This window comes from Bufo gargarizans, chromosome 1 (assembly GCF_014858855.1).
Source record: "Bufo gargarizans isolate SCDJY-AF-19 chromosome 1, ASM1485885v1, whole genome shotgun sequence".
Classification (NCBI taxonomy): domain Eukaryota; kingdom Metazoa; phylum Chordata; class Amphibia; order Anura; family Bufonidae; genus Bufo; species Bufo gargarizans.
The window spans coordinates 678,389,903-678,414,692 of record NC_058080.1 but is presented as its reverse complement, the minus strand read 5'-3'; the positions used below and the strand labels follow the sequence as shown (position 1 = coordinate 678,414,692).

Here is a 24,790-nt window from a genome sequence, read left to right as displayed (position 1 = left end):
TGGTAGTTTTTCTTCTTTTAAATATGCTCTCCTCCTTTACCGAGTTGATTCCCTTTATGTATTTAAAAGTTTCTATCATATCCCCTCGGTCTCTTCTTTCTTCCAAGCTATACATATTAAGGTCTTTTAACCTTTCCTGGTAAGTTTTATCCTGCAATCCATGTACTAGTTTAGTAGCTCTTCTCTGAACTCTCATCTGGTTTTTGGACCAAGAAAAGGTTTGAGTAATAACCTTTTCCCTTTTCTAGTTCAGGAAATTCTATTACCACGTTTGAGTCTATTAAATCTAAGATTCCCTGCCAAATTTTTTGTGGGAGGTTGTCCAGAACTTCTTTGGAGGGGTTGAGGAGAATTCTATCCTGTATCTGTTTTTTATGATGTCCAAGGCCCAGGGATTCTGGGTTTTTGTTTCACACTTCTCAACCTTCCCCCAACCATTGGCGTCATTGTTTATTGGATTGTTTATTTTGGGGATTGAGAAGGAAACCCCTGCCTTTCCCCCCTTTTTGATAGCTCCACCTCCCCGATTTTCATTTGCCTCTATAGGATTTGGACTGAGGGTTAAAGGAACAAAAGGGCTTCTTTTTACTTTCCTCAGGAGCCCTTTCTTTTTGTCAGCTGCTTTTTCGAGAATAGAGTCTAAGACCAGTCTGAAAATGTATTCTCCAGAGAAAGCAATAGAGCATAATTTAGCTTTAGATGGTCTATCTCCCCCCCAAGATTTAATCCACAATGCCCTTCTCGCTGAATTAGAGAGCCGCATCCTTAGTGGCGGATCTAACAGACTCAGCTGAGGCATCCGCCAAGAATGCTGTGGCTGACCTGAGAAGGGGAATAGAGTTTAGGATCTTCTCTCTAGGTGTCGTTTTTAATATAGTTTTCTAAATCGCTGAGCCAAAAATACATGGATCTAGCCACTGATGTTGCTGCTATGTTCTTTTAATCCCAAACATGGATGGTTCCCAGGTTTTTTCAGTAGAGCATCAGCCTTCCTTTCCATTGGATCCTGTAGCTGAGAAGAATCCTCAAATGGAAGGGAGGTCTTTTTTACAACTTTCGTTACCTGGGCATCAATCTTTGGTGTTTCATTAAAGATTTTTACTTCAGCTTCATCAAACAGCCTGTTCCTAAACTCCCTAGAGACACCTAATCTCCTTTTTGGATCCGTCCACTCGTCCAGAATCATATCTTTAATATTTTCATTTACTGGGAACACTTTGGATTTCTTTGCTCTAAATCCTCCAAACATTTCATCCTGGACCGACCGGGGCTTTTGTATTTCCTCAATGCCCATTGTAGTTCTTACAGCTCCCAATAATTCCTCCATATCCTCAGAAGAGAAAAAAAATTTTTTTTACTATCTTCCACAATTTCTCCCACTGACAGAACATCTATATCAATAGTCTGTCTAGAGGTGGAAGCCTCCTCGTCCATGTCCTCTACATCAGAGGAGGATGGAACGGACATCTTAGACCTTTTCGCAGGTGGAGCAGGAGAGACGGATTTGAGGGAGGCCAGGGAGGATTTTATCTCGTTCTGGATCATAGATTTAACTTCCATAAGGATAGATGGTTGCTCTTCTTTTACAAGCTCATGAATGCAAAACTGACAGAGCTTCTTTTTGTGATTTTCAGGAAGTCTCTTGGTACAAGTTGCACATCTAGAGACTTTGGATTTAATTCTGGGCTCTTTCACTCCCTATAAGAAAGGAGCAACCAGGTATCAGAAGACCATAAACATTAAGCATGTCAAAGTGATACATATTCTCCCCAGAGGGGAACTCACGGTTGGAATTACCGAAGGAAGGGGGGGGGGGTCTGTAGAATCCATCTGGCCTGCAGGGGCATCAGGAGCTAAAATCCTATCCTGGAGGAGGAACACCACACTGGAAGCAGTGATGCCTATTGAATCTGCTGCTTTTAACCACAGACGCCGCGTCTGACGTTATCAGCACGCGCGTGTACACGTGGGTTCCAAGCTCCGCCCCCCATGTCCTCTGCAGGCCGGGAACAGAGCACGGCGCTGCGGCTTCGCGCTGAGGTCAGCGTGCAGCGTGCTCTGTAGTGCGCGGTCAGCTTCCACACAGAAAAGGGAAGGAGGACCCTGCACATGTGAAGAGATAACAGGCCCCCGCTGGACAGGGACGAGATCTGCTCCCGAATGTCTTCCTCTGCCCAGCTTTAGAATGAACCGCAGGAGGGCAGAGGGGAAGGGGAAAACCCCCACAACAGATATTTTAAATAATAAAACAAAAAAATCTTCACCTCCCACAGGTCACTCAGTGAGGTGCCCCCAAGGGACAGGAAAAACTGAGGGTGCGAGTGGGTGGTGGCCTATTAAACTCTGTGTGTTCCTGCCCCTACAGAGGTCAAGGGGTCAATCTCATGGTTAAGCCGTCATGGTGGACAAAATGAAAATAGCGAGTAGATGCTGCAGAAAGGTAACAAACATTTATATGTGAAATTCCACAGATTATACTGTACATAAAAATATCCTTGTCATAAAGATATTAAAGGGGTTATTCCATGAAAAATATTCTACATTTTTCAAACCAGCACCTGGATCTGAATACTTTTCTAATGTAAAGCAATGAAAAATGCATTATAGCTACTGAGTTATTCAATGAAATTAGGGATGTCCCGATACCAGACATTTGCACAAGTACTTGTGAAAATGTCGCTGATACCATGGCAGACACCTCATGGCCGTGCAGCGGTGGGTCCCGTGTACCAGATGATCAGCGATGGGGGCTGCGGCGGTGGGTCCCATGTTGTCTTCCGGGCTGTGGCGGCGCTGCTCCCAGCCGATCAGCGTGGGGACGGCTGCGTGTCCCAGCTGATCGGCGTGGGGGCAGGACTTCTGTGCGGCGGCTCCCAAGTACCATGCGGTTGCCTAGCACTGGAATTAAGTTAAAGCCACTTCCTCCCAGTACTCTGGTGCATCTGCATGGGAAGGATTACAGCAGACCAGGTGGGTATGGTGCATGAAATGGATGAGAAATTCAGTTAATTTCTCTCCATTTCATGTTAAAACAGACAAACAGTGAATAATGAAATAAGGTGGGGGGGAATGGGCATATAATAGGGATCCCCAACCAGCGTGCCTCCAGCTGTTGCAAAACTATACCTCCCAGCATGCCCGCACAGCCAAAGCGCTGTGATGTCAGCGCTGGTCCTGCTGAAGAATGCTATTATTTTCCCTTATAACCATAAATAATAAAATGATTAGAACACCTAACCCAAACTTCAGTGAAGAAGTCCGGGTTCGGGTCTGGGTACCACATTCAGTTTTTTTCTCATGCGTGTGCAAAACGCATTGCACTTGCGCGGGAAAAAAAAAATGAACATCGGAACGCAATCGCAGTCAAAACTGACAGCAATTGCGTGCCTACTCACGCAGTTTTCCAGCAATGCACGCGCGACGCATCCGGAGAAAATCCGGGATGCCCCGTGTGAAAGAGGCCTTATGATTCATAGAATGTGATTATACCAAAGTGGCAGCTGCTTCTTTGTTTCTGGTTCCCATTGTGGGGAGGATATAGGTGCTATCATGAGTGCCACTTCCATTAAACTTACTGGAACACAATCAGCCGCTTAATTATTCTCAGTCCCATTACTGTGAACTTCAGGAGAATCGTTCCTAATAACAGCTTTATTCTGAAGTGGTCAGGATTAAAACCCTGCTTAAGTGTTGGCTATGAAATGTAGATATTTCCAGCGGATTATACAATGTCTAATGACATTTTCCTGGAGCTCTGACCATATTTGTTTTGTGCTGTTGTAAAAATCATTTTGCTCTAACACATACGACAAAGCTACATACAGTGCCTTGCAAAAGTATTCACCCCCCCCCCCTTGACTTTTTTCATCTTTTTTTACATTACAGCCTTAAATTCAATGTTTTGTTAATCTGAATTTTATGTGATAATCAGAACACAATAGTCTAAGTTGGTGAAGTGAAATGATAAAATTAAAAGCTCTGGTGCAACCAATTACCTTCAGAAGTCACATAATTAGTGAAATGATGTCCACCTGTGTGCAATCTAAGTGTCACATGATCTGCCATTACATATACACACTTTTTTTTAAAAGCCCCAGAGGCTGCAACACCTAAGCAAGAGGCATCACTAACCAAACACTGCCATGAAGACCAAGGAACTCTCCAAACAAGTAAGGGACAATGTTGTTGAGAAGAAGTCAGGGTTAGGTTATAAAAAAATATCCAAATCTTTGATTATGCCCAGGAGCACCATCAAATCTATCATAACCAAATGGAAAGAACATGGCACAACAGCAAACCTGCCAGAAGACGGCCCCCCACCACAACTCACGGACCGGGCAAGGAGGGCATTAATCAAAGAGGCAGCACAGAAACCTAAGGTAACCCTGGAGGAGATGCAGAGTTCCACAGCAGAGACTGGAGAATCTGTACATAGGACGACAATAAGCCGTACGCTCCATAGAGTTGGGCTTTATGGCAGAGTGGCCAGAAGAAAGCCATTACTTTCAGCTAAAAACAAAAAGGTGTGCGTTTGCGAAGAGGCAGGTGGGAGACTCCCAAGATGAATGGAGGAAGGTGCTCTGGTCTGATGAGACTAAAATTGAAATTTTTGGCCATCAAAGAAAATGCTATGTCTGGAGCAAACCCAACACATCACAACACCCAAAGAACACCATCCCTACAGTGAAACATGGTGGTGGCAGCATGGTGCTGGGGGGATGCTTTTCAGCAGCCGGGACTGGGAAACTGGTCAGAGTTGAGGAAAAGATGGATGGTGCCAAATACAGGGATATTCTTCACAAAAACCTGTACCACTCTGTGCATGATTTGAGGCTAGGATGGAGGTTCACCTTCCAGAAGGACAATGACCCCAAACACACTGCTAAAGCAACACTTGAGTGGTTTAAGGGGAAAGATGTAAATGTGTTGGAATGGCCTAGTCAAAGCCCAGATCTTAATCCAATAGAAAATCTGTGGTCAGACTTAAAGATTGCTGTTCACAAGCGCAAACCATCCAACTTGAAGGAGCTGGAGCAGTTTTGCAAGGAGGAATGGGCAAAAATCCCAGTGGTAAGATGTGGCAAGCTTATAGAGACTTATCCAAAGCGACTTGTCCTATTTGTTGTTTGCTGCACAATAAAATGAAAAAAAAAAACATCTTCAAAGTTGTGGGCATGTTCTGTAAATTAAATGATGCAAATCCTCAAACAATCCATGTTAATTCCAGGTTGTGAGGCACCAAAATACGAAAAAAGTCAAGAGGGGGAGGGGGGTGTGTGAATACTTTTGCAAGGCACTGAACATTGTTGATACCCTTCAGTTAAAGAAAGAAAAACCCAGAATGTTCACCGAAATAACTTGAGAGTGACAAACGTAATAATAAAAAATTACTAAAAATCTTCTACGGTACTTTTCACCCTTTAAATAGGCAGACTAATTATAAGTTTGAAGACGCTTGTGATGCTAATTACAGGACACAGAGCTCCAGAAAATTGTTCCTATGGTCAAATTATTTTCAATCTTTTCTAGGGGTGCCATCATTTTTGTCAAGACCAGTTTCATTCATTCTACTGAAAAGCAAAATCTGATTTTCATTACCGTATTTTTCGCCCTATAAGAAGCACCGGCCCATAAGACGCACCTAAATTTTTGAGGAGGAAAATAAGAAAAAAAAAATTTGAACCAAAAGGTGTGCTTTTGGTGGATTTGAACTAATGGCGGTCTGTGCATGACACTATTATTGGGATCTGTGGATGATGCACTGTTATGGGGTGGGGGATCTGTGGATGGCACTGTTATGGGGGAGAGCTATGGATGGCATTATGATGGTGGGGGGTCTGTGGAAGGCATTATAATGGTGGGGGGGGGGTCTGTGGATGACATTATGATGGTGGGGGGATCTGTGGATGGCATTATGATGGTGGTGGGGGATCTGTGGATGGCATTATGATGGTGGGGGGGGGATCTGTGGGTGGCATTATGATGGTGGGGGGGATCTGTGGGTGGCATTATGATGATGGGGGGGGGGGGGGGGGGATCTGTGGATGGCCCTGTTATGGGGTAGTGGATCTGTGGATGACACTGCTATATGTGTCATCCACAGATCCCCCCCATAACAGTCCCATCCACAAATCCCCCCATCATAATGCCATCCACAGACATCCCCCCCCCCCACCATCATTGACTCATCCACAGATCCCTAAGGAGGGTCTGTAGTAGGCGGGGAGAGCGGCAGGGCTGTGCAGGCACTGTACTCTGGCCCCGCCGCTCAGTATGTACTGTATACATAGTGTTAATCATCATATCTAAACCGCTCCCCCTGTGTACCGTACTTACCGGAACACGTCACGCTCCTGTAGTAAGCACTAGTAGCTAGCAGGCAGGCCGGGCTGCAAGCGGCCGTAACTCACATAGGTCACGTGCCTGCTCCGCCTACTTTATGAATGAAGTAGGCGGAGCAGGCATGTGACCTCAGTGAGGTATGGTCGCCTGCAGCTTGGCCTGCCTGCTAGCTGCTAGTGCTTACTACAGGAGCGTGACGTGTACCAGTAAGTACGGTACACTGGGGGAGCGCAGTTTAGATATGATGATTAACACTACGTATACAGTACATACTGAGCGGCAGGCCAGAGTACAGTGCCTGCACGGCCCGGCCGCTCTCCCCGCCTACTACAGACCCTCCTCACTAATACATAGCAGTCTGCGATGTAAATTGCCAGCATTCGGGGGAAAAAGTGTGTCTTATGGGGCAAAAACCACGGTAGTAATGTTACATGCTGTGAAACCCGCTGCCCTGCGATCCATGCTTGACAACACGTATCTGCCTCAGAATCCATGGCAGAGCTAAAAATACTATCATGGAACGTCAGGGGATTGGGTACACCGCAAAAGAGATCCATGGTATGTGCCTATATTAAAAACTCCGGTCCACAACACATCTTGTGACTACCACCTCTAGGGTCTTGCATAACTTGGGTTCAATGGGGCGAACAGTCATATCACACCTCGTCATCACGTGGAGTATCCCTATTAATCCACAAACAACTATGTTGGGAGGTAAAAGACTTAGCCGTTGATTCGGAAGGCAGATATGTCTTTGTTCACTCTCTGATTGACAATGTACAGTTCACATTATTATGCATTTATAACCCTCCCCGCAAATATTACACTTAGTGGATACTTTTTCTCCCTCCTATCCACACTCCAGAATAATATGCACGGGAGATCTAAACTTGACATTGGACCCCTCGTTAGACCGCTTTATAGATTCAGAGGACTCAGGATCCTGACCGAGTTTAGATGGCTTGATCTTTGGAGAATTACACACCCCAGAGACAGGGTATATTCCTGCCACAGTGGAAGTCATAATTCCTTAAGCCGAATAGATTAGATGCTAGGAGATGAGATGACCATGTTGAACCTATGCTCCATATCATACTTAGCTAGAGGGATATCAGACCATTCGCCAATACTAGGTACTATAACGCGTGGAACATCTTCAGTAATGTACAGAATGAGTATACATCCGTCCTGGCTGGGCCTGTTAGGCCTGGAGATGGAGCTGGAAACTCAAAGTAATGTACTGGAACAACACCCAACAGATTTTAATAGAAATGCCTGGCTCCAAGCAGGTAGGAAATACCTAGCCATACTCAAAGACAAGGCAGATAGGAAATTATTCTTTATGAAACAGACGGTATTTGAACTAGGTAACCAGCTAAATTATTGGCCCAACTTATCCGCCATAACTCACCCACTTCAACAATATTATCGGTCAAGAACCCTATGGGCCAAGTACTGAACACGAAGGATGGAATCCTACAGAAGTTTACATAAATTTACCAAGAGTTATATATCTAGTATTACAGCTTCAGAAGCAGAGATAGCTAGATATCTGGAGGATATACCTCTTCCCAGGCTCACTACAACACAAAATGCCCAGTTAGATCAACCAATTAGTTTAGAAGAAATAATAATCACCTGGTCCAGATGGACTTCCTAAAGAAGTCTATGGTAAATATGCTGAGGTAATGGCTCCACAATTACTAACCTCCCTCCATGCGGCCCTAGAAACAGGTCATCTACCGAAATCATTTATGGAAGCCATTTTTTGGTGTCGCTTAAGCCTGATAAAGATCCCCTAGACTGCAGCTACAGACCCATCGCATTATTAAATGTAGATTACAAAATCCTAACTAGGGTCCTAGCCACTAGACTGAACCAGGGTGATCCCGTCATTGGTCCACTAGGACCAGACGGGATTCATGCCAGGGAAATCCACCACTGAAAATATCAGAAGAGTTCAAGTGGTCACGCAGCTGGTATTTTCCTTGAATGAGGATTGGGCCCTAGCCTCCTTAGACGCGACCAAGGCATTTGATTCCATATTCCTATTTATTTCAATGCCTAAAGGGGTATGGTTTTGGCGTACAATTTCTCAAATGGATCACTCTTATGTAGTAACCTGGTAAGCAGACTACTAATAAATGGAGAACTATCAGAGACCTTCCCTCTTCACAGAGGTGCTAGACAAGGATGCCCCCCCTGTCACCACTCCTATTCGCACTAGCAATTGAGACCCTGGCAATTAAAGCAAGAAATAGCAATAATATAACAGGAGTAAAAATGGGAGAGAGAGAATTCCGTATAGGATTATATGCGGACGACTTGATTCTATATTTGTCATCACCGAGTACATCTCTTAGAGGTGCAATAGGGCTGATAAATGAGTTTGGAGAGTTTTCGGGTCTAAAAATTAACTGGGGGAAATCAGTATATATGCCTCTGGGCAAGGCGAATTGGACTGGCCCATTCCACGTGGAGAGACTCAAAGTAGTGGACACTTTCAAATACCTAGGAGTACATATTACCAAAAAACACTCTCAGGCCTTATCACTTAATATTTACCCCTTAATTGGCCGTATACAAAATAAACTTCAAAATTGGAAGACTCTGACCATTTCTGTGGCAAGACGTATCAATCTAATCAAAATGATTATACTTCCAATGCCCTTTATAGCCTTCAACACTCAGAGACTTACTTATATACCCAAATCGCTCTTTAAAGAAATAGACGCTCTGACTAGAGTCTTTGTCTGGGGCAGATCCCGACCTAAATTAAGCATGGATACATTAAAACGACCTTAAACGGAGGGAGGTATAGCATAGCCGGACTATCATTTGTATTACTTGGCAGGCCAATTGAGGCTTATTAGCGCCTGGTACTCCTCGGAGGAATTACCCACCTCAGAATATTTCCTAAAATAAATGTAGCCATGGACATCCGCAAATTTATTTATCATATCGTGCAGGATGTTTTTATCTTAGTTTTTTATCCTTTTTCTTGTGATTTTTGTACTGCAGCTCAGACCCTTTTAGGAGAACACAGCTGAGCTGCAATACCAGGCTTAGCCTACGCTCAGGGGTGGCACTGGTTCTAGAGGAAAGTATTTTTGTTAATCTTTTACATCATTTTTACAAAGTTATCTGAACATCATTTGCGCCGGTCATCTTCCTGTCATCAGGTCATCTCATAGAGACAGAAGTGAAGGGTTCTGTGCCCCGGTGGTAAATCGCATCATTTCTCTTGACTGCGGGAACACAACTAGTACAGACTATTGGATATCGGCACATGGGGTGGGGAAATAACATGCACCAGCTCGGGTATCTTGATGTGAATGAATAGCAGGATCACTTACTTTTCTTGTCTGAAGAAACTGGAGCTTTGCTTCCAATTTCAACTTCGTCTTCGCTGTCCTCACTGCTGGTGCTACTAACATCCAGCACAATGTCCCTCTGAGGGTCCACTCTCAGGAAATTTCTGCATTCAAATGTCAGATGGCCAGCTGAAGGGAAGACAAACAAAATTATCAACGCCGAGTAATGCATGACACATAAGCTGCTAGATTCACTCCGACATCCAAGAACGTCAGAACTGTCAACTACAGGCAGCAGCCAAAAGGACATTGGGCGGCGGCGCGGAATCGGTCTCCCATTGTTTTCAATGGAAGACTGTGATTTATATACAATAAAAATGGACATCGTTATAGTTTGACAGGATTCACACATGGCTGAAATGTGGTCAGAATCAACATGCAAAAATGTATTGGAAAAAAACTGGAAAACATTAGGCTTACACAAGACCTACACTCTTTGAGGATGACAGTCACCTATCCACAGGACAGGTGATCATTATTGGCAGCTGGGATCCCCAGAGATCCGAAAATCGGGGGGCCCCCCCCCAAGTATAATCTCAGCCAACAAGTCAGTCGGGTGCATCATTCACTTCTATGGGACTAATAGAGCGCTGCCCACGCCAGTCACGGCACACGATGCTCCCTGTGAGGAGCTGAATGGGTGTGAAACGCGTACGTGGCACATTACATGCTTGTCTACTGACATTGCTATTTGGAAGATCCTGGAGATGCCTTCTGTTCCATAACTGCGTTTAATCACAAGGCAACATTGTGTCCCGTTTAAGTAATTGCTTTTAGGTCCTGGGTTGGACACAAGGCAATGTACTTTGGGAACAGGGAATTATTACACCTAAACATACGGTCCAATGTACGTGACCGATATGAGTTCATATGCGCTGTAGTAAGACAATGGGTACTTACGATATCCACACTTCTTGCATCCCGCTCTGATGTTATCCTTGTTTACCCCTGCAAAAATATGAAGAAATCCTGAATATTTCAAATGAAAGACATTTTTCACACTGTATTTCTTGTATAGGAGAAACTTACTGTAGGACTCCCTGGGAGTTCAATGTCAAGGGTCAGCCTGCTTTATGAGCGGTCAAACTTTACTCCCCCCCAACCTTTACTCTTCATAACTCAAACTTGAATAGTAGAAATTTAAAAGCAGCTATATGTACAGAAACATCACTAAAAGGGTATTCCTGTTTCATGAAACTAATGACCTACTCTCCGGATAGGTCATCAATATCTGAATCTGGGCACCCCCGCCGAGAGATTTTACAGGCAGAGAGGAGTAAGGGCTCTTTCACACCTGCGTTCTTTTCTTCCGGCATAGAGTTCCGTCGTCGGGGCTCTATGCCGGAAGAATCCTGATCAGTGTTATCCTAATGCATTCTGAATGGAGAGAAATCCGTTCAGGATGCATCAGGATGTCTTCAGTTCCGGACCGGAACGTTTTTTGGCCGGAGAAAATACCGCAGCATGCTATGCTTTTTGCTCCGGCCAAAAATCCTGAAGACTTGCCGCAAGGCTGGATCTGGAATTAATGCCCATTGAAAGGCATTGATCCGGATCCGGCCTTAAGCTAAACATTGTTTCGGCACATTGCCGGATCCGACGTTTAGCTTTTTCTGAATGGTTACCATGGCCGCTGGGACGCTAAAATCCTGGCAGACATGGTAAAGTGTAGTGGGGAGCGGGGAAGCAGCATACTTACCGTCCGTGCGGCTCCCGGGGCGCTCCAAGCGCATGGATCGCGTGATCGCATGGCACGTCATCCATGCGCATGGGGCGTTCTGACGTCATTCTGGAGCGCCCCGGGAGCCACACGGACTGTTAGTATGCCGCTCCCCACTACTACTATGGCAACCAGGACTTTAATAGCGTCCTGGCTGCCATAGTAACACTGAAAGCATTTTGAAGACGGATCCGTCTTTAAATGTTTTCAGTACACTTGCGTTTTTCTGGATCCGGCGTGTAATTCCGGCAAGTGGAGTACACGCCGGATCCGGACAACGCAAGTGTGAAAGAGGCCTTAGAGGATGTCAACCACTGATACAATTATATAAGTGCATAAAATAAATAAATAATACAAAGGAGTGCCATACGGTGAGAGGACAGAGCCTCTAGGTGCTGCAGCAAGGCCCACTAGCACCTAGAGGCTCATTAGCATAATATAGAAATCATTATTTAGCGCTAACGGCGGCAGGCAGGGAGATATAAGTCATGCAGTTATGTTCTGCTGACATTAGCACATTGTTATGCCCCAACAAATCTTGACTGAGCGTCTCCTGGAAGAGGAGATGAGCGTGACATTGTCAAAATGTTTTCAGAGGAAATATTCATGTCACCACTTCAGCTTCCAGCTCAACCATAAATTGATCTTATTCCCATTGGCTTCTCAAAAGAGACCATTAATGGCCATCATGCTTTGTTGTTTATAAAATAGCTTTTCAATTGATTTTTTTTTTTTTTATGCTACTTTCAAGCAAAGTACCGTAATACACAACCTTGTCTAGAATTTTTAGTGAATGATGTCAGGTAGTCTGTGCTCAACAGGTCAGGCAGTTCTGTATGGTAGAGTGGCAATAAAAACAGACCCAAAACCCAAATAAAAAATACAACATAAACTTCAGGTCCCCTTATACAGTCCTGATCAAAAGTTTAAGACCACTTGAAAATTGGCAAAAAATCATATTTTACATTGTTTGATCTTAACAAGGTTCCAAGTAGAGCTTCAACATGCAACAAAAAGAAATGAGAGTGAGACAAAACATTTTTTGGGCATTCAATTAATTGAAAATAACAAATAAACTGAAACGGGCTGTTTTTCAGCTGATCCAAACTTTAGGACCACATGCCTTTAAAAGGCCAAATCTGTGCAAAGATGTGGATTCATTGTCATTTTCTCTTAGGTAGTCACACGTTGTGATGGCAAAGAAAAAAAAAACTCTCCTTTTTGAAAGTGGTCGGGTTGTTGAACTGCATAAGTAGGGTCTCTCACAGCGAGCCATCGCTGCTGAGGTGGGATGCAGTAAGACAGTCATTTGGAATTTCTTAAATGATCCTGAGGGTTATGGAACAAAAAAGTCAAGTGGAAGACCCCCATTCATCAGCACTGAGCCGGAGGATCCAATTGGCTGTCCTGTCAAGAAACTGGATGATCCTCGACCCAAATTAAGGCCCTTACTGACGCTGACTGCAGCCCCATAACCATCAGACGGCATCTGAGACTGAAGGGCTTCAAAAACAAAGACCTCGTCTCCTTGAACGCCACAGAACTGCTCGTTTGGACTTTGCAAGAGAGCACCAAACATGGGACATTCAAAGGTGGAAGAAAGTTTTATTCTCTGATGAGAAAAAATTTAACCTTGATGGTCCTGATGGTTTTCAACGTTACTGGCATGACAAGCAGATCCCACCCGATATGTTTTCTACGTGCCACATTGGAGGGGGCGCCATAAAGCTTCAGGGGCGTCAAACGGCCGCATGCTATGTCCAGATGTTGCAGAGAGCATTCCTCATGACTGAGGGCCCTCATCTGTGTGGTAACGACTGGGTTTTTCAACAGGACAACGCTACAGTACACAATGCCCGCAGGACAAGGGACTTCCTCCAGGAGAATAACATCACTCTTTTGGCCCATCCTGCGTGTTCCCCTGATCTAAATCCAATTGAGAACCTTTGGGGATGGATGGCAAGGGAAGTTTACAAAAATGGACAACAGTTCCAGACAGTAGATGGCCTTCGTGCGGCTGTCTTCACCACTTGGAGAAATTTTCTCACTCACCTCATGGAAACCCTTGCATCAAGCATGCCGAAACAAATTTTTGAAGTGATAAACAATAACGGAGGAGCTACTCATTACTGAGTTCATGTATGGAAGTTGGATTTCTGTTTTGGGGGGGTTTATTTTTTTTTTTTGAGCTATGGCCCTAAACTTTTGATCAGCTGAAAAACAGCCTGCTTCAGTTTATTCGTTGTTTTCATTAAATTGATTGCTCAAAAAATGTTTTGTCTTACTCCCATTTCTTCTTGTTGCATGTTGAAGCTCTACTTGGAACCTTGTTAAGATCCAGCCATGCTAAATATGATTTTTTGCCATTTTTCAAGTGGTCTTAAACTTTTGATCAGGACTGTATAACATTTATAGAAGCTGGACATCATTTTCCATAGGAGACGTACAGTCTTATTTAGAGCCTACATTTACATCCAAAAATTAAATTTGGTGAAGATATATCGTGGCATTCTCTGTTGGGTTCCTCTGTATGAGAACAGAGTCACACAGAGGTACTGGGAGCCTCATGGAGAACACAGGGAGATCTAATGACCATGTATAAATATATCAAAGGTCAGTAGAGGGATCTCTCCCATTATCTATTTATACTCAGGTGTACCCTTCTCCATCAACACAGAAGGTGATTCTTTACTGTAAGAGCTGTGAGACTATTTAAAGGGAGTCTGTCACCTACTTTTAGCGTTCTAGATCCCTCATATCGCGTTATTGCTCAGTTCCCCCTCATTTAAACAGAACCTTTAGGGCCATTTCACACAAGTGAGTTCCACGCACTGGACTCGCAGGGTGGGTCAGCGAGAGCTCCCGTCCTGACCTCACAGCACTGACGGCGTCGCATAGCATTATTATTATTATATATTGATTTATGATGCTATGTACAGTTCTGGAATTTATTAAATACCACTGACAGCATTATGTCAGTGTTAGCCAACACATTCCAGACCTCTAAGGGTTACACAGCATCATAAAATGAATATTATGCTATGCGACCCAGTCAATGCTGGGAGGTCAGGACGGGTGCTCTCAGCTGACACACGCTGCAAGTCCAATGCGTGGAACTTGCTACTTGCTCCACGTAGAGAAGCTGAAAAAAAAAAAACTAGTTTATAACGATATTTTAATCATGTCTCACAAGTGCCAAGGGACAGCGTTATGGCTGCAAGAGCCCAGACCCATCGACGATGCGCCCGCCTAACCATTCCTCTCGCAGTTCTTTGGCCCGCCTTGCCCTCTTTGTTCGTCATCCTCCTATGCCTCTGAGATCTTGCACCTGCGCCCTCCACCGCCAAACTAGGGGGGCAGGGCGGGCCAGAGGACTGCAAGGGGAGTGGTTAGGCGGGCACATCGTCGATGGGCCTGGGCACTCGTGAGACCTAATTAGCATCTAATATATAAAGCTGAGTGTATGTGTGTGTATGTCCGCTAAAGGAATCCGCACCATTGCATTTACAATCACGAAATTTGGCACACAGGTACATCAGGTGTCCGGGACGATTTTAGACTAGTATCAGCTCTCTAGCACGTACCGTTCCTGAATTATTCCCAAAAAATGCATTAGCCAATAGAAGCCTGGTCACATGACCCTTATCAGCCAATAGAGGCTCACACGCCCTTAGTCTCCACATACACATAGCTTTACACCAGGTTTCACTGCAGCTCACTCTCATACAGTGCAATGCTGCTGTCAGAGAGTGAGCTTCACTGTATCCATCCAGGCCCTGAAATGGACGGAGGACAGAGAGTCTGAAAGCGGACTGTCCGGCCTAAAACCGGACCTCTGGCCACCCTAGGGGCAGGCTGCTGTGGAGGTCACAGTTAAGGACGTGGTCCGCTATGGAGGTCAGTGTTAAAGGGCAGATTGCTGTAGAGGCCACTGTTAAGGGACAGAGTGTTGTGGAAATCACTGTTAAGGAGATAGGGTACTGTGGAGGTCACTAATAAAGGGGCGACCGCTGTGGCGGTCATTGTTAAAGGGGCGGGCTTCTGTGGAGGTCACTGTTAAAGGGGCATGGAATGGTGGAGGTCACAGTTAAGGGGACAGTCCGCTGTGGAGGTCAGTATTAAGGGGCGGAGTGCTGTGGAGGTCACATTTTAAGGGAACGGAGCTCTTTGGAGGTCACTGTTAAGGGGGCGGGTTATTGTGGAAATCACTGTTAACGAGACAGGGTACTGTGGAGGTCACTAATAAAGGGACTGCTGGTGTGGAGGTCACTGTTAAAGGGGAGGGTGTTGTGGATGTTACTGTCAAGGGGGCAGACTGCTATGGAGGTCACAGTTAAAGGGAGGGGGTACTGTAGATGTCGCTGCTATAGTGGATACTATTGATATCTTTTAACGACACACACAAACATTAAATGGAATAGATGAAATCTACCTGTGCGAAGCCGTGTCCTTCTGCTGGTATTGTTATAAACTTGTTTTTCCAGCTTCACTACGTGAGACATATACAATAAAAGGTACAGTTTAAATGAGGGGGAACTGCGTCATGACGCGATATGAGCGTTCTAGAGCACAAAAAGTAGGTGACAGACTCCCTTTAACTCTCTGCCTGAGGAGGTGGTGATGGTGAATTCACTAAAAGAATTCAAGAGGGTCCTGGATGTATTTCTGGAGTGTAATAATATTACAGGCTATAGCTACTAGATATGGGTCGTTGATAGAGTTGAGCGGACACCTGGATGTTCGGGTTCGGCCGAAGTTCAAAAAAAAGTTAGAGTTTGGGACCCGAACCTGACCCCGAACCCCATTGAAGTCAATTGGGACCCGTACTTTTGAGCACTAAAATGGCTGTAAAAATGTAATGGAAAGGGCTAGAGGGCTGCAAATTGCATGAAATGTGGTTAAGAGCATGGCAAGTGCTCTGCAAACAAATGTGGATAGGGAAATGACTTTAAATAACATAAAATACAAAAAAAATTAAGAATAATAATCTTGATCTAGGAGGACGAGGTCCATATGGAGTAGGAGGTGTATATGGAAGCGGCGGTGGAAGAGGCAGCCTACACTGCTTTTTGGTTTGAAATGTATTTATATTTTTTTAAATTAGGGTACACCCCAAAACATTGGGAACTATAACCTGTGATAACCCCCTTCAGTCATGCTAAACACACGTTCAGACAATACACTGGCTGCAGTGCAGGCCAGCACCTCCAAGGGGTAAAGGGCAAGCTCAGGCCATGTTGCAGGGGCTGACCCCTGTCAGTCAGTTCATGTAGGCGTGTGCACATACTGCTCCACCATGTCGCACGTCCCTGTTATGTTCACGAATCCAATTTGATATCTGCTCTATCAACTTTCGATGTTATTTTTTGCGCCTAACATGGTGATCACGGGTGGCGTGGATTCAGGGTTCCAGGCTGGAGAAGGAGCCTGACAAAAGAATACCACATGCAAGGGAGGTCAATGGATGAAATTAAATGTAATCGAGCAGAAATATGGGACAAAGTATTGAGGCATAAGCTTCCAAGTTAAGGAGGGGGAGCGCGGCAAGTACCCACTCCCGACTCGGGGAGGTAGTGACGATAAATAACAATACAGGACTCTTAAGATGCCCTGTTATTGGAATGATTAATAAAAAATTACAGGGAATGTCACTGGGATATTTTTGATTTGTAAACGTCAGACAGGAGAGGCCCTGCTGCCGCTATGTTGACTCTAGATAACTTCTGCCTGATCGCACGTCCCTGTGACGTCCACGATCCAATTGGATATCTTCTCTATTAACTTTCAATGTTCTTTTCTGAGCCTACCATGTTGATCACAGTTATCGGCAAATCAGGGTTCCACGCCGGAGAGGGAGCGTGAGAAAGAGAGACCACATCCAAGGGAGGGTAATTATTTCAAATTAAATATGATAGAGTGGAAATATGGGACAAAGTATTAAAGCGCAAATGTGGGACAACTTTTTAAAGTTTAAGCATTGAATGAAAGGATGTGGAGCGCATCAACTAATTAAGAATTTTTTAAATTTTATTGCAGAGCAGAGTTTCTATCCGACATAATTTGAAAAATGTCACCTGACAATGTAACAGACTATTTTTTTAAATTTATGTTCCTGTCACCTATGTAGGGGTGCCTCAGTGAAATCCACCATCCACTTGGATATCTTCTCTATCAACTTTCGATGTTCTTTTCTGAGCCTACCATGTTAATCACGGTCATCAGCGAATCAGGGTTCCACGCTGGAGCGGGAGACCTCATCCAAGGGAGGTCAATGGCTGCAATGGGATGAAGCGGAAATGTGGGAGAAGCTATTGAGGCGCAAATGTGGGACAAATTACTGAAGCGCAAATGTGGGAAAAATAATAAAAGCGCCAATGTGTGACAGATTATTGAAGCGCAAAGGTGGGACAAATTTGTAAAGCGCAAACGTGGGACAACTTGTTAAAGTTTAAAGTATAACTGTCGTATATATATTTTTTTGGAGTATTGGATTGTGGTGATTAATATCTCCTTGGTGGCCCTATTTCAACTTTTCACTGTGTATTGAATTACCCCTTAATTTCACATTTTGGTTCCCTGTACTGCCTACTTTTACCTGTGCTTAAAATCAGGTTGCGATATGCAGGGTCCGTCTATGTGCTGAAGGATGGAGGATGCAGAAGCAGGCAGTGTGCAAGGTCAGATTACTGACAGCCAGGGACTGTAAGCAAATGATTAAAGCCAGGTCCTCCCCAGCAGCTGATAACAGTGCCTGGGCTGTGTGTGCACTTCTCCCTGTCCCTGCGCTTGGCAGACGCTCCCTCACTCAGCAGAGCTGGAGAATGCAGAGTTGAAGCAGCGCAGACCAGAGATGGGAGATCTGCCATCTGCTCAGTGTATAAATGAAAGCAACATGTGGTAAGAAGACCCCTTTGTGCTGCAGGAGATTAACCCTTTAGGGGGGAGGGCTCTGGTTACTGACACTTTTGGGGGGCTATTGTTACTGGCTAGTGAGGGCAGGCGGGATTAGCCTCAGGGTGAGGGCAGTGGTGGCCATCCTAACTGAATAGTGAAATTGCAGTTTTATGCAGACTGGTTGCTAAGGGCTGAATCTTATTAAATATGGAGTAAGTCAGTCTAATAGTAACTGATTCTGGAAGATCATGTTATTAGTAACTACATATATGAAAACTGAAATTAGGGTCTAAATGTGACAGTTATCCTTTAAGCATTAAAGGGTTTCTACCACTTCGTTTTCACATAATTAGGTGTCAGACACTAGCGATCCGCTAGTGTCTGCTCTGGCAAACAATCCTAATATAATAGCTTTTGGGGCAGCCGTTTCACTAAAAAAAATAACTTATATTGATATGCTAATGACCCTCTAGGTGCTATGTGGGTGTCATTAGCACCCAGAGGATCGGTCTACCTTCACAAGATGCCGCCGCCCAGCGCGTCCCTCCAGCCCGCCCATCTCCTCCGGAATGCGATCAAGCGGACGACTTCTCGCGCATGCTCCGTGCGCGTCTGTATTCGGCGCATGCGCAGTGAATGTCCGACCGCTTCCCTGCTCAGACATCTCCACTGCGCCTGCGCCGATGGAGCACTATGACGTCATCGGTGCAGGCGCAGTGGAGATGTCTGAGCAGGGAAGCGGTCGGACATTCACTGCGCATGCGCAGAATACAGACGCGCACGGCGCATGCGTGAGAAGTCGTCCGCTTGATCGCATTCCGGAGGAGATGGGCGGGCTGGAGGGACGCACTGGGCGGCGGCATCTTGTGAAGGTAGACCGATCCTCTAGGTACTAATGACACCCCCATAGCACCTAGAGGGTCATTAGCATATCAATATAAGTTCTTTTTTTAGCGAAATAGCTGCCCCAAAAGCTATTATATTAGGATTGTTTGGCAGAGCAGACACTAGCGGATCGCTAGTGTCTGACAGCTAATTATGTGAAAATGAAGTGGTAGAAACCCTTTAAATGAAAGGTGGCGCGCATCAATTAAAGAAGAATTTCTGAAATTTTATTCCCTGTCACCTATGCAGAGCAGGGGTTTATTCACGTCCAAAATTGTAAAATGTCAAGCCAAGAATGTAAAAGAAAAATTACAGAAATGTACTAACCTGTCTACTTGGTAGAGCAGGGGTCTATGACAGAAAAAAGTTGTTTATAGTTACCAGAATATGTAAAAGAAAAATTATTGAAATGTATTAAGCTGTCAACTAGGTAGAGGAGGGGAATATTACAGCCAAAAATTCGCGAATTTCACCCGAAAATGTAACAAATTATTTATTTATTTTTTTACCTGTCTACTAGGTATAGCAGTGGTACATTACACCCAAAAATTTGTGAATTTCACCCGAAAATGTAACAGACAAAGTAGTGAAATGTACAAGTACGTACAAATAAAAAAATAATTTGATCTATGAGGTGGAGGTCCATATGGAGTAGAAGTTTGAGGAGGCGGTGGACGTAGCGGTGTAGGTGGAGGAGGACGAGGTAGCCAACACTAGTTTTTGTTTTAAAATTTATTTTTTATTTTTATTAGGGTACACTCCAAAAGAGTGTGAAATATCCAAAATACAAATACATGAGCAATTGCGCTGCAGTATAACAATGGCTGCTTACTGCCGGTATACATGTCTATTCTGCAGAAGGTACAGACAAGTCCTGAGGGATCCATGCCTGGTTCATTTTAATGAACGTGAGCTTGTCCACATTGGCTGTGGACAGGCGGCTGTGCTTGTCTGTGATGACGCCCCCTGCCGTGCTAAACACACGTTCAGATAATACACTGGCTGCAGGATTTAGGTTACTTTCACGCTTGCAGTAACAGGGTCTGGCAGCCTGCCGCATCCTTGCTAACCCTAGCCCACCATGCTGCCGGAAGTCCGCTGTAGTTTTTGTCTGGCCGCCTCTCAACATGTTTGCCATGCCCCCATTATAGTGAATGGGGCAGTAGCGGACCTTCAGCGGCACAGTGGGCTAGCATAAGCACGGATCTGGCAGGCTGTTCCCCCACTGGAATAGCCTGCCGGACCCTGCTACCTCAAGTGTGAAAGTAGCCTTACACATATATGTATATCCTGCTCTTAAGTCAGTGACATGCAGTTCCTATCACACATAGGAAACACGCAATGCACGCACCAATTATTTTTTTTGCCTAACCCAATTAAGTGTAGCACACTTAAAGGGGTTGTCTCACTTGAACAAATGACTTATGTAGAGAAAGTTAATACAAGGCACTTACTAATGTATTGTGATTGTCCATATTGGCTCTTTTCCATCACATTATACACAGCACGTATCCATGGTTTTGACCACCCTGCAATCCATCAGTGGTGGTCGTGCTTACACATTCACATTCAAAAGCGCCAGCCTCTCTGGTGGCCGGGACCATGGGAGAGCACATAGGCTGGTGTTTTATCCTATAGTGTGCAAGCACAACCATCACTGATGGATTGCAGGGTGGTCTGTAACCATGGAAACGAGCAGTGTATAATGTGATGGAAAAATGAATCCAGCCAGCAAAGGAAGCAATATGGGTAATAACAATACATTAGTAAGTGCATTGTATTAACTTTCTCTACAAGATAATTCCGACTTACTGAAGTGAGGCAACCCCTTTAAGACCATGTTCCCTTGATCATAGGGGCCCCAGCAATCAGACACTTATCACCTGTCGTATCATAGTTGTTTCTCCTTTTCACATTCTCTATCCCTTAAAAGGTTTTCTTTGGATGTAAAAAAACTGTAATAAAAAATAAAAATCTGGCCCAAAATATGTGGCAAACTAAATTAGGAATGCTCGCCTGTTAAAGGGCCTGTGTCCACTTCTCTAGCCACAGAATCGGGGATAACTAAGTGATCCGTGGGGGTCTGAACGCTAGAGCCCCCACTGATCCTCCTTCTTGATTGAGTGGCAGGTCGAGCATATGCCCTGTCTCTATATCCATTCTCAATGGGGTCACTGGAGATGGCAGAGCACAGCGCTGGCTTTTTTCAGTGGTCCCAAAGAGAATGAATGGAGCAGCAGGGCATATATGTGGCCTGTCACACCATCAAAAAGGGGGAACAGGATCCGTTCCAGGGATCAGTGGGGGTCGCAGAATCGGACCCCACTAATCATATAGTTATGCCATATGGTGTGGAGAGGATAACTTGAAAACCTGCACAACCCCTTTAATTTCTCCACCACTAGTATCTCTTTACATGACAGCAGTGATGCCTATAAATACGGAATATCATCACTGCCGCCATGTTAACCATACGTGTCAATACTGGAGAATGGTACGCACTGTGCAGAATTTTTCGGACATAAGTCCAACCCCCTTTGCAGGTCACAACCTTTAACAAAGCCCAAGCAAAGGCGCTAGAGGAGCAACGTGAGCAAAGGGCATAAACGGAGGGTCATAACTGAAGCAGAGGCATTAGGGTCACCTGAGGCAGGGTAATAGTGGGGGATCTGTGGAGGACGCCGTTATGTGGGGGATCTGTGGAGGACGCCGTTATGTGGGGGGATCTGTGGAGGACGCCGTTATGTGGGGGGATCTGTGGAGGACGCCGTTATGTGGGGGGATCTGTGGAGCCCGCCGTTATGTGGGGGGATCTGTGGAGGACGCCGTTATGTGGGGGGATCTGTGGAGGACGCCGTTATGTGGGGGATCTGTGGAGGACGCCGTTATGTGGGGGGATCTGTGGAGGACGCCGTTATGTGGGGGATCTGTGGAGGACGCCGTTATGTGGGGGATCTGTGGAGGACGCCGTTATGTGGGGGATCTGTGGAGGACGCCGTTATGTGGGGGATCTGTGGAGGACGCCGTTATGGGGGGGATCTGTGGAGGACGCCGTTATGGGGGGGATCTGTGGAGGACAGTGTTATGGGGGGGATCTGTGGAGGACAGTGTTATGGGGGGGATCTGTGGAGGACAGTGTTATGGGGGGGATCTGTGGAGGACAGTGTTATGGGGGGGATCTGTGGAGGACAGTGTTATGGGGGGGATCTGTGGAGGACAGTGTTATGGGGGGGATCTGTGGAGGACAGTGTTATGGAGGGGCTCTGTGGAGGACAGTGTTATGGAGGGGCTCTGTGGAGGACAGTGTTATGGGGGGGATCTGTGGAGGACAGTGTTATGGGGGGGGATCTGTGGAGGACAGTGTTATGGGGGGGATCTGTGGAGGACAGTGTTATGGGGGGGGGGATCTGTGGAGGACAGTGTTATGGGGGGGATCTGTGGAGGACAGTGTTATGGGGGGATCTGTGGAGGACAGTGTTATGGGGGGGATCTGTGGAGGACAGTGTTATGGGGGGATCTGTGGATGGCACTGTTAAAGGGGATGTGTGCTATGACACATAGGGCCATAAGGGGGGCCAGCATAAGACACACATATAGCACCTTATGCTGGTCCCCCTCATGGCCCTATGTGTCCTAAACTGCACACATAACTGGCTTTGTGTGTAAAGTATTTTACTACTGTGTGAAACAAGCTCTCTCCTGCCGGCCCGCTCACTGCAGTGCATTCATAGTGAAAATAGTCGTGGCCTCACTGGGCCTGCGGTATACATTGAGAAGGCCACCTCACCGGTGTCTGCATTTTTTGCGGCCCCATAGAAATTAATCAGAATTTGATCTGCAGAAAAAATGTGGTTCAGATGTGGGGGAAAAAACAACAGTCGTGTTCATGAGACCTAGGGGCCATTTTACTGCAGAAAATCTGATGCAAGTTCATGAGTGACATATGGATTCTGCCACATACTTAAAGGGGCTGTCATCTCAGACAATGGGGGCATATAGCTAGGATATGCCATCATTGTCTGATAGGTGCGGGTCCCACCGGAGACGGCAAAGTCCCACGGCAAAGTCCCGGATGGCGCACTGTGCATGCTCGGCTGCCCTCCATTCATTTCTATGGGGTCGCCAAAAATAGCTGAGCTCTGTGTCTGTCTCACTTCAGAAAACGGCATTTATCATGTAGATCAGGGGTAGGCAACCTCCAGCACTCCAGCTGTTGTGAAACTACAATTCCCAGCATGCATAATTGCTCTGCTTTTCTAAGAACTCTCATAGAAAGGAATGGAGCATGCTGGGAATTGTAGTTTCACAACAGCTGAAGTGCCGAAAGTTGCTGATCCCGGATGTAGATAAAGTTAATACAAGGCACTTACTAATGTGATTTTCCATAATGCCTCCTTTGCTCACTAGATGCATTTTTCCATCACATTATACACGGCTTGTATCCAGGCGTTACGACCACTGCTGCAACTCAAATACGAGGTGCCTGGGACACAAGGTGCTGTGTACAGTCGTGGCCAAAAGTTTTGAGAATTACATAAATATAGGAAATTGGAAAAGTTGCTGCTTAAGTTTTTATAATAGCAATTTGCATATACTCCAGAATGTTATGAAGAGTGATCAGATGAATTGCATAGTCTTTCTTTGCCATGAAAATTAACTTAATCCCCAAAAAACCTTTCCACTGCATTTCATTGCTGTCATTAACCAGCTCTGGACCGCCGCACGCAGGATTGCGTCCTGGCGGCGGCCCTGTTATTCCTCCTAGATGCACCAGCACATCATCTCGCGAGACGCAAGATTTCGGGCAGAGGCGGCCCGCACATGCGCAGTGCGGGCCGGGAATCGTTACATGAGTTCGTCACCAGCCTGCCAGCCAATGATCAGCGCTGGCAGGTTGGTGACTTTTAAAAAAATCGAATCAGAAGCCATTTAACACCTTATATTTATAAATATAATGTGTTAAATGGCTTCTGTGCTCCTCTGCTGGTCCTTTTCGTCGGTTGGTCCCAGCAGAGGAGCACACATCACAATGAGTACACCAAACACTACACTTAGCCCCCAGATCACCCCCCCATCACCCCAATTAACCCCTGTCAATCACTAGTGAAAGGGAAAAAAGTATTGACGGTTAGGTTTTAGGTTAGTTTAGGCCCCTTTGGTAGGTAGTTAGCTTCAGTTAGCGCCCAGCCCACACGGGCGTGTCCGGATTAGGTCCGTATGCGTCCCGGTGTATTGCGGCAAACCCGCTCGATTAGGTACGCAATTGAAGTCAGTTTTGACTGCGATTGCGTTCAGATGTTCAATTTTTATCGCGCGGGTGCAATGTGTTTTGCACGCACGTGATAAAAAACCGACTGTGGTACCCAGACCCGAATTTATAACATGGTTATAAGGGAAAATAATAGCATTCTAAATACAAAATGCTTAGTAGGTGATCAATTGAGGGTTAAAAATAAAAATTAACTCACCTTCTCCTCTTGATCGCGTAGTTCCCGGTCTCTTCTTTAATGATGAATTACCGGCTAGGACCTGTGGTGACGTCAGATCATGATTGGAGCATGTGATCTGACGTCAC

At 45.4% G+C, this 24,790-nt stretch overlaps 1 protein-coding gene across 1 annotated transcript in view; it reads right to left on the bottom strand.

Annotated features, from left to right (window-relative positions):
• Positions 1–24,790, bottom strand: part of SREK1IP1 (SREK1 interacting protein 1) — a 74,584-nt gene that overhangs the window by 42,700 nt on the left and 7,094 nt on the right. Inside the window, exons 2-3 of the mRNA XM_044276157.1 lie at positions 10,617–10,664; positions 9,699–9,845 (exon numbers count right to left, since the gene is read on the bottom strand). Of these exons, the coding sequence (XP_044132092.1) occupies positions 9,699–9,845; positions 10,617–10,664 (195 nt within the window). The remainder of the gene's footprint in view (positions 1–9,698; positions 9,846–10,616; positions 10,665–24,790) is intronic.